This window comes from Rhododendron vialii, chromosome 5a (genome assembly GCF_030253575.1).
Source record: "Rhododendron vialii isolate Sample 1 chromosome 5a, ASM3025357v1".
Taxonomy (NCBI): domain Eukaryota; kingdom Viridiplantae; phylum Streptophyta; class Magnoliopsida; order Ericales; family Ericaceae; genus Rhododendron; species Rhododendron vialii.
The window spans coordinates 11,197,855-11,208,771 of NC_080561.1; the positions used below are offsets into that span (position 1 = coordinate 11,197,855).

The window sequence follows — 10,917 nt, forward strand, 5'->3', positions numbered from 1 at the left end:
CCTCCCCCCTCCCCCCCCTACCCCCCCCCTCCCCCCTTTTCCAGAAGAACAAAACCCAGACTAACAAAATCCAGACGATTTTTCATTAGAAACCACAGACGAATTTCTCTGTCGTCGCCTTCTTGGTAGTCGGCAATCTTGGTCCTCGTCGGGCTTCTTCGGCGTCAGCCCTTCTTCGTCGTCCTCGATCGGCGAGAAGCACTCGAATACCGGCGTTGTCTCCGTCGCCGTCGTCAAGCACTCGATTGCCGTCGTCACTCCAACAACGAGATCAACGGACGAAAAACAGAGATCAACCCACGCCCCAGACTTCCTTCGTCGTCGATCGCACTCCTCCTCGCCGTCGTCCTTCGTCGTCGATCGTCGCCCTTCGTCACTTTTGCATATATATATATATAGTTTTTGATTTATATAACATTATATATGATCTACTGTCTCGTAAGCCATTTTATATGATGTTCTGTTGCTTTTACATATATGTATATATAGTTTCTAATTTATATAACGTTATATACAATATACTGTCTCGTGAGACATTATATATGATGTTCTGTCACTTTTGCATATATGTATATATAGTTTCTGATTTATATAACGTTATATACGATCTACTATCTCGTGAGACATTATATATGATGTTCTGTTCAACAAATATATAGGGTTATATATGGTTATATCAATGTTGGTAACTGAGTCCAGTTCAAGGTATATATAGGTACTCATTAGCAAAGCACAATTGAACAGTTAATAATATATAAGTTAGGGTTTTGATTGCGAGTAGGTATGATTATATCAAACTCTGATCATTATATGTTCTACTTTATTGAATTGGTCCGCGCAGCGGCCTTACTGACTTATTATTTGTGCAGTTGTTCAAGGAGTGAAGAGTATTAAGTTACATATGAAATCGACCGTGAAGAAGGCGACGGCGACAAAGGGAAAGAAATTACAAGATCTCCTCTTCTTTTTTTTCCCATTTTTTTTAGAGTTAGAAAGGACAGAATCTCATGTATAATGTTATAAGGCTATATGTTTATTTTTTGTCACACTTATTACGTTTTTTTGTGTGTATTTATTTATGTGGCAAAATAATACACATATAAAGTTCTTTGTTTATTTTTGCATTGTAAACATATATAAGATTATTTATATACGGTTATCAGAAGTTAGTCAATGAAGCCGCTCCGCGGACCAATTCAATAAAGTAAAACATATAACGTTATATGTGAGTTTTTATGCTGTGAAACTCCAAAAAATAGAAACATATAACATTATATGAAAGCTGCTGACTTGTGTACCTCCCAACAAAAAAAGAACATATATTGTTACTCGAAGCAAGTCATTGAGGCCGCTGCGCGGACCAATTCAATAAAGTAAAAATATAATGTTATATGAGAGTTTTTGTGCAGCGAAACTCCAAAAAAATTATAGAACATATACCATTTTATGTTAATATATGTACGTTCAGATGTAAACGTGGAATGTTATATGTTCTTGTATTATAATAAAAAAAGATTTCAAAAACTCATATAACGTTAAATGCGAGCCGATGAATGAGTATATAACGTAAAATGTAAGTATCGCACGTTAAATGAGAACTGATAAACGAGTATATAACGTTATATATGTACAATTACATTATATACAGTGTATCAGAAAAGGAGAATCTTCTGTCGCTTTATTCCAACGTAACTACTGGGATTTCAAACTTATAACGGATAATGGGCTAAAAATATGGGATTTGAATGGAAAGGGTAATCTTCTCTCTCTCTCTCTCTCTCTCTCTCTCTCTCTCTCTCGTTTGGACTATGTTTCCCTTTTGGATATGGGAACAACGTGAATATGAGAGATTTTATAGGAATGGAATATGGGAAATTTTATAGGAGTGAGATATATCAGATTAACAGTTTTTAAAGGTAAGGGTATTTTGGTCCTGAACTAATTCCTTTTTTAATTGAATTGGACTTAAGGCCTCATCAAAACCTAATTAGTGGACTAGAGGGGTTATGAAATTTAGAAGTGGATTTAGTGGGTTACAAATATGCTATAGTGGACTTCCCAACAATTTTTTAATGATTTAATTTGATTTTGTTTTGAATTGAGATTGAATTTGATGATGACCCCTGCCCGTTTTACTTAATTTGGGCCTTTTGGTTTTTGGGCCACCGATTGGGTCAATTTTGGTCGTAGGGTTAATTTTATTTTTAGGGTTTTCCATCAACTAAAATAAATATTTTTTTAATCAAAAGTAATGTATTGAGAAAGAATGATATCTTGTAAAGTAAAAAATAAATACTTAAAAAATAAAAAATTTGAAAGAACAGGGCTTTATCCCCTAAACCAACTACTAATAAAATATGTTTGTGTAATCTCTTCAACTTTTAAAACAATCTATTTTGTTCTTGAACTATTGAGATGGTTGCAATCAAGTCCAATAAATATATTTATATCTGGGAAAAAGGTATTCCCTGTCAGTTCGGGATAAAAACTTAGTGAAGAAAGAAGAAAAAAGATAACGGAAGACGAAAACCAATCTCACATATAACAAAGTCTGGTAATTATATTGTTTCCATATTTTCTAATTTCATCCGTGACACTTTTAAAGCGAGAACATTCAACTGCTAGCTCAAGAACCAGAGATCACGGATCTCCATGTTCCCACAAAACTAGCACTATTTAACTCTCAATGTATTGACCTATTTTTTTTTTTTCATTAATATAGAAAGGAGTATTAAGACAGAAGGAAATGGATAATCGGTCAATCTTTTTTAGACTACAAGTTCGTATGTGACAGAGCTAGTGTGTTTTGAGAGTAAATGTTATGGATTGGACTTAATTGCAACTATTTTAGTAATAATTTTGGGTTGAAATTTGGTTTATAATTTTGGGGACTAATAAACACATTTTGCATAGTTAATAGGACAAAAATGAAAATAACCCATTTTGCGCTGGGATTCTTGAAGCCCAACCCATTCATTGTATATTGTCTTGTAGTTTTAGGAAGATGTCGCTTTGGTCTGTAATCAAATATTATTAGGTAAAATCATGTCCATGAGTTGTTGTTTTGATACCGTCCATCCGCTAATTTTCTTCTATCCATAAGATTTTAATCTAGTATAGCTTGGGGGGGGGGGGGGGGGGGTGGGTTGGGTTGGGGAAGGGGATTGATTATCCATTAAATCTTTGAATGGCGACAAAAGTGAGGGCTTCCCTCGCCCCTACAATTTCAATTATGATTCTTCATTTGCGGTCTAAGACAAGTTGCTTGTTCAGAGAGTGCTTCCTCTACCAATTCCTTATTCGTTGTAATCCATTATGGGCTCAACTCATGTTGATCCTCCAACTTCAAGAATGGAGTCAGCCTTAGGGTATGGAGCAACTCAATCACATATTACTGATTAGCGAACTGTATGAAGATGCAAAAACGCTCGAGGTTGGGTTCCACTTCTATTAAGCAAAAAAAATCACGGAGGTTCCATTTGTGAGAGTATATAATTCACTCTCGCTTTTATATCCCTGGCAAGGGGTGCATTCGGCATCACAAAGGTATCCTACCTCTCTTAAAGAAGATTACGTTTGGGCTGATTTCCGCTTGTCATTTTTGGTCCAATTTGGACAATCCTACCCCTCAATGTATGGATGTTCTCTCTTTGTTGAGTTGGGTATAATCGGCATTTTGGTTTTTGCATGTGGTGGGTAACTTTTATGCATGTAGTGGCTTACGTGTCTTCGTTGTGAGGTGAGGGGTATAGCTAATGTGGAGGGTTTTTGTAGAGTTGGGTGCAGTGGTTACGCCAGAAGATTTACAAGATGAGAGAGAAGCTTCTGTCTTTTTTTCTGTAATCTGTTAGCTGTTTCTTGTCGGATTTTTGGCGTGGGATTTAGGTTGGTTTTCTTGCTGTTTGCTTTGGTGTTTGGGGTCGATCGTTGGTGCTCTGCTTCTTGCCGTTGGTGACAGGTATTCCTCACGATTTGGATGGTGTATTTTGCTTGTTCTGTCGTGCAGTGCTCTGTTCTTGCGAGTTTGTGGGCTTGTAATTTTTTTGTCTGAGTTTTGGGTGTGGATTTGTAGAGAATTTCGAGTTTTAAGCTTCTGATTTCTTTTCCGTGTGACATTGATGCTGCATGTGTGCTTTTGTGGTGCATTTTGTTTTTTTGTTTTTGTTTTGGCTCTTTGCTATTTCTTGTTGTACATTTGCTTTTGTTGCTTTGTTCTAAAATTCCAGAGTTATTTTTGGTTGCATGTTTGGTTTTCGGTAGAGTTTGTGAACTTGAAATTTGTGTCTGAGTTTTGAGTGTAGATTAGCTTTTGGTCTCTGGTGCATTTTTTTTTGGAGAATATGTGTATAAGTTTTGTTTGGTTTTCTCCTTCAATTCTAACTGAAAACTAATGCTCTTTGAGCAAAAGCTTCGTTACTTCTCCCATATCATGCAGCTATTGTTTTTGTTGCATGTTTGGTTTTCTCCTTGAATTCCAAAATTTACAGCCTGGTCAAGAAGAATAAGCATACACAAATATATAGTCAAAACTATATGCTATTGGAGAATAGGTATACACTAAAATTAAGAATCATCAGGAGAGGAAAAAAAGATATGCAATTCAGAATAGCCCCAGAACGTAATACCAGTATTGAGAAATAGGGACTAAAGAGTAATGTGGTTCATTCATTATACCTTCTATGATTTAATGAATTGTTAATCCTAAATTTGGTGATGCAGTATCATGGTTATCCGTGTTCCATTTCGCCGGTGGGTGCATGTGAGGCATCGAAATCCTCAAGCTCTACATGGAGGGTTTTATTGTCTTCTCCCTATTCAAGGCCGAAGGGTGATTGCTGCTGTTGCACGGTATCGACATCCTGGACAGTTGGAGTATAAAGCATTTAGTATCTTTGTGCGCGAGTATGGAGAGATGTTGGGTTTGGGTGAGAATTTGGTATGGGCTGTGCGCGATGATTTCGTTAAATGGTTGGATGCTCTTGTGCATAATTCATTCATACGCCACAGTACTTCAGGTATTAATTTAGTTCAACATATGCAATGCATTAAGTTATAACTTAGAGATACGTGATACTTTTTTCCATTTTGTAGGTGTTGAACGGTGCTGGTATATCAAGCAAATGTCTCAGCTCTATGTGTTTGCACCGACTATGGTGTGGCCATTTAATTTGTCCTTATTATTATTAGCATTGGCTGTTTGCATTGATATGTTATTATTGCTACGCTGTACGTTCTTAAAAATATATTATTTTCTCTTGTATAGTTATTGCCTGCAGGTTTGCGCGCTTCTTTTGAAGGCATTAGTAGGACTACTTGGATTTTGATAAGGCATGGATGTAAAGCTTGGCCTATTCAAGTTGTGGATGCTGTGATGCGGAATGGTTGGCGTGACTTCCGTACAGCTCATGCCATAACAACTAATTATAGGCTCATTTTAACATGTGAGCGGAGATGGATTTTTAACGTAATAATTCTTGATCAAATGATGTTGAAGTCTCGTATGATTGGACAATGTTACTAAATGAACATTGGCGTGAATTACATGCTCTCCAGGGTAAGTAATTTGAAATATAAAGTAAAATTTACTGATTTCCTTGGGTTAATATTGATACTGCCATCTATAAGGTCAGGTAATTTTGTGACTGCTTGTCTACCATCAACAATTCAACATAATCTCCCACTCATGAAGTCTGGATATTGGTGCATGCCCCAAACAAATAATCTCCAGGTATGCTTCAAGTGTTTATGCTTGTTATTGACTTTTATTCCGTATATTAAAAACTTGATGCTTTTCTAATAGAATGAATCTATTCTGCAGGACTTTCAGAGAAGGCTCCAAATTGTGCTTGACAATCTAAATTTGGAGGTTATTTCTGTTCGAATGGGAAATAGAACCTGGTCAATATCTGTTAACAATGGACATCTGAATGGTGCTATGTTTAATCAGCTTTTGGATGCTCTACAACTTCAACTCTATGACTATGTGTTCATTACTATGTTACCAAACCTTAACATTAGGGTTGTTGTCCTTGATGCTACAACTGATAGAGAGATGATTTACGATTGGCTTTAGTTTAGAGTTTATGTTTGCTGCTTTTGGGATGCTGTGCAAGCAAGAATGAAATATGCTTACATGAGTATGCTTTTGTTGGAGGACCTAGCAGTACTGACTTATTTCCCTGTTGGAGTTTATGTTTACTGCTTTTGGGATGCTGTGCAAGCAAGAATGAAGGATGATTACATGAGTATGCTTTTGTTGGAGGACCTAGCAGTACTGACTTATTTCCCTGTTATCGTTTTGGTTCCATTTTGTACTATCATGAATTCGTGCTTGCGGATTCTGATAGATTGTGTCAGCTGTGTTTTAGCATTTGGAAAGCAATGAGCAGAGACAAGTTATCAGCCTCAACTGTATGACTATGTATTCATTACTGTATTAGCAAATCTTCAACTAAGAGTCAGCATTGTTAATGCTGCTACTGATAAGGAAAGGATCTGCGAGTGGTTTTGGCATACCCTCAATGCATTATGTAGATTTTGGTTAACAGAAGCAGGCAAATTCATGTGTTTTGAGCTTTCTATGTGCAATTTTTCCCCCCCCGTAGTGTCGTGTATTACTATTATGAGCTGCATTAGCACTCTGTTAGCTTTAACGAGGTGTTCACTTGTGGAATATTTACTCTTTGCCCATTGAGTGATAGATTATGAACATCATATCCCCTAAATCTCCTTTATGCAGTTAATGTCTTTTGGGCTTTCTGTGTGCAATTTTTTCCTGTAGTGTCGTGTATTACTATTATAAGCTGCGTTAGCACTCTGTTAGCTTTAGCGAGGTGTTCGCTTGTGGAATATTTACTGTTTGCTCATTGACTGATAGATTATGAACAGCATATCCCCTAAATCTCCTTTCTGCAGTTATGAATGCTTTGTGCACTTTCATTTCTTTTTCTGACATAAATGAAAGGATTACTCTGCTGAAATGATCAATTTACTATTAACCTATAAACAATGTATCTGCTTATCAAAAGATGCTCTCTTAGAAATAGAGAGAACAACTTTGAACCCTAATTCATCCTTAACAGAAAAACTGCTTCACAGCTAACTCCTCATGGCACTCATTAAACAATCACCCATGAGACATCCTCCACCTTCTCTTCCTCATGTTTCTTTTCATCCTCATCATCAGAAATTCCCTTTTCTGTTATCTTCTAAATCCAATACAGAGATTCAGTAAGTACTGAAATTTCCTTGGTGTTAACTTATGAACAATGTATTTCGTTATCTGTGAATCCTCTTTTTTGGGCAAAAGGAAATGCTTTTTGGCTTTTCAACATATCTCATTCAGTATGGACGTGCATATCACATTAGTGAAAACTGTGCTGTGTATAATTATGAATTCTTTGCTGTACTTTTTCGCTCAATCAGTTCACCAGAAGCAACAGTAAACTGATCTATGTATTTTTATGCCTGACGAAAAGCTAAAGAAAGGAGTATATCATTTTTCAATTAATCTCTTTTATCCTCTTAACCAAAAAGAAAACATGTATTGCTTTTATGCAGTTAATTTTGTAGCTATTATAGAAAACGTACCCTATGCTTAAATGGCAGAAGGGACAAAAGATTCATTGTTAATAATTAAAAAACATAAATCAGTTAAGAGTAACTGTAGACACTAAAATTTCGGCATGACTTAATCGCCGTCCGATCAATTGAGATAAATTGTCTTAATTAATTAAAGTAAAGATTTGTCAAAGCACTCGAATAAATATTGGACCCAACAAATTTCTACGGTTCAATCCATTTGAGATGCAGTGAAGACCAAAGTAAGTTGGGCTAATTTAATTAGCCTATTGGATTAAAGAGTTGGGCTAGCTTGATTGGCCAAATGGGTTAAGGTATACAAGCCCAAAAGTGCAGGCCCGCTTCAAATAAATCATAAAAGAAAAGAGTCAAATAATAAATATATTATTTCTCTTTTAAATTAAAATCATTCCTTAAAAAGAAGATGTAGGGGGATGAAAACAATTGACGCTTCGGATCAACTGGATTGCAACGGCTTATTCGTGCCTCTTCACCGGAACCCTAGCTCGACGTCTGAACCCTAATCTGCAAAATAGACAGGGGGTGAGTGCACCTTTGCCTCTCGTGGCAAAGGCCCTCCGATGCTTTTGTTAGTATCACGTACTAGAAAACTCAGCCCTAATTATCAGTAGGAAAGCAATAATAATGCAATATTGCGTACCTCTCACCTCTAGGTTTTCCTCATATTTATAGATTTATGGATGCTTGCTGTCCAAGCATCCTTATTGCCATAGGATTTCTTAACTCGTATAGAAAACCCAGGATATCAAGGAATCTCGTTTCCTTTATCAGTTTATGGAAAAGAGTCCTTTCAGGATTCTTTTCCTTTAAGAGCCGAACATCCCATACTCGTTGGGTATCTTTCTCAGATCCTATATTCTTGGGATCTTTTATCCCTATATGGGACATGACTATTCTGGAATCTTCCAGAGTATTCTCTTTGCTCCCATCTTAGTTGGAGCTCAATCTTTGTTCGGCCGTCTCATAGCCGAGCAGACGGCTTGAACCAACTACCTCACATGTAACTGGTCCTTGAGCCCGTTCAACCTTCCTGGACCATTGACTTCTCATGTCACTGGTCCATATTGCCGAACACATGTTTAGCATGACTGTCCTGTCTATATTCAAACTATGGTCCCACGCACCATTTATTCGGATAGCGATTGTATTGCTTTCAGCCCGTGATCACTCGTATCACGTGCTAGGTTCTTTACAACATCTGTTCGGCTGTATCATAACCGAACAGTCTATTTATAGCCATGACTTCTCATATCACTGGTCCATATCGCTGTTCACCGAACTGCTCGGCGATAAGTCCAGTCGTATTTACCACGTGTTCCCAAACATCACGTGTTTGGTAACTAAATGTATCTGCTCGGGAATACCTCCCTACAATTGCTCCCCAGCTTCATGTATTTACCACTGTTCGGGGGTAATATATGACGCTTAGAAACAGAATTCTATCTAGACCAAACTCTTTTGATCCCGTGCAGTCATAATTTCAATACTTCATTGATGCCTTTTGGCGCCTCTGTCATTATACCATCTCGAGGTAATGACTCCACGTGGCATGTTTCATATGCCTAACATTAACTTCGAACTGACGTTCTATGAAACGGCGTCAGAACGGTTTCTGCTTTCCGTTACTTTTTCCTGTAACGGTGTGAGAGGAGACGTTTCGTCTCCGTCTCTTACCTTTAAACCCCTGAAAGGGCTCTTTTTGGTTTTTCATCCAAAAATATTCAAACGTTCAGTTTTTCTCTTAAAAGCTTTCTGCCATTGCCGCCGTCTGCAAACTCGATTGCATTTCAGGGAATCGTCACAATATTCTTGTAAGATTCTCGCTCTCATTCCCCTTCTTCTTCTTAGGTTTCTATCTGAGATCTCATTCTCAGATTTGGTGGGTCGTTTCTAGGGTTTCAATTCGTACCCATTCCCATCTTTTCTTCTTTTCTGAATATACTCATGGCGGATGACAACCCTCCTAGACCCAGTAAGTTTAGGAAGCTTTGTGATACCCCTGCTGCCATGGCGGCATTTAGAGAAAAATACAATATCCCTGAAAACGTAGGGCTTGAACTCGCTCCATTAGGAGCGGATAGGGATGCTGGATCGTGGGATAGAATGTGTATCCCAATCGTGTCCATTGTCGAAGGCGGGGTCCGTTTCCCCCTTCATCCACTCCTCCGCCAGATTTTAAGCTGGTATCGTCTTACACCCATGCAAGTTTCTACGAACGTTTTTAGACTGATAATGGGGACTATAGCCCTAAATGGGATTCTAGAAACCAATTTAGGAATCTGGGACATCCAGTGGTGGTATAGTATAGTACTAAACCCTGAGTATAATACTTACTACTTCAAAGTTAGGAGAGCAGAGAAGCGCTTCGTGCTCAATCTGCCAGATTCTGCTCGTGACCACGAAATCGACTTCCTCTATGTGACTGGAGCATTCGAACCTTTAGGGGAAGATGGCCAAGTGCTGGGGCTCCATTGCCCCCACATATGGGGCTATCCACGTATGCTCTTGATTTTACCCTTTTACATTTCTTCATTTACTGCTTTCTCGTAGCCTTTCCATGTACTAAATTTGTTTTGTTGATTTGAATTTTTGCAGCTGAAAACGTTAATCATCGTCCCAGACGCACCCCAAGCAACATCCGAACAGAGGACATTAACAAAGTCCTCAAATATAAAGGTGTGCCTGGTACCCGAACAGCTGGTCGGGGTCGTGACGCTGACGTGCTGCTAGGATACGATCCTGCGTACAGAGGTGTCATCGACAGGCGGCTTGCTCATCCTAGCACCAGTGCTGCCTCTACATCAACTGCTCCTCCGACCAGGAGCACAAGAGCTAACGCAGGAGTAACCGTAGCCGGTCAACTGGGTGAAATCCCAATTTCTGAAGGAATTCCATTACCACGAGTGAGAGTTCGAAGATCCTCACGAAGTCAGGCCTCCTCTCTTCAACCCGAACAGCCAGTAGTGAATCTTGACACCAGTCAATCATCCTCTTCAGGTTATTCTCAATTTTCTCCTAACTCTAGCACCATGACACGTCAGCCTTTAAACCTCAGCTCTCTCCTCACCGTCTCTTCTCGGGGACGGGGATCTGGTCGGGTAGCTTCCACAGGGAACGCCCCTCCTGCACCCCGTCGTAACAGAGGCGGTTCGAGCCGCTCCACTTCATCTCGTGAAGTGGAGACTACCATAGAGGCCAGTGATGCTCACAGAGACAAACGGCCTAGATCAGAAGACCCTACTGGTACTGCTTCTCAAGCAGACATCGAAACACATCACCCCGTTTCACCAACTACCCAAGTACTTCCTCAAACAT

General features: G+C 38.7%; 1 protein-coding gene across 1 annotated transcript; it reads left to right on the forward strand.

Moving 5' to 3' along the window:
- The first annotated feature begins 5,194 nt into the window (after positions 1–5,194).
- Positions 5,195–6,073, forward strand: LOC131327557 (uncharacterized). The gene is made up of 3 exons (XM_058360709.1): positions 5,195–5,554; positions 5,631–5,728; positions 5,819–6,073. Exons 1-3 carry the CDS (start codon positions 5,512–5,514, stop codon positions 6,071–6,073), a joined length of 396 nt encoding a protein of 131 aa, XP_058216692.1. The 5' UTR covers positions 5,195–5,511.
- The last annotated feature ends 4,844 nt before the right edge of the window (positions 6,074–10,917 follow it).

What these genes read in the sequence shown, in the direction of transcription:
- LOC131327557 (XM_058360709.1), top strand. Translation starts at nt 5,512, where the DNA reads ATGTTACTAAATGAACATTGGCGTGAATTACATGCTCTCCAGG. An exon ending in TGAATTACATGCTCTCCAGG is followed by an intron (nt 5,555 to 5,630) that starts GTAAGTAATTTG and finishes CTATAAGGTCAG; the next exon opens with GTAATTTTGTGACTGCTTGT. An exon ending in CCCAAACAAATAATCTCCAG is followed by an intron (nt 5,729 to 5,818) that starts GTATGCTTCAAG and finishes TCTATTCTGCAG; the next exon opens with GACTTTCAGAGAAGGCTCCA.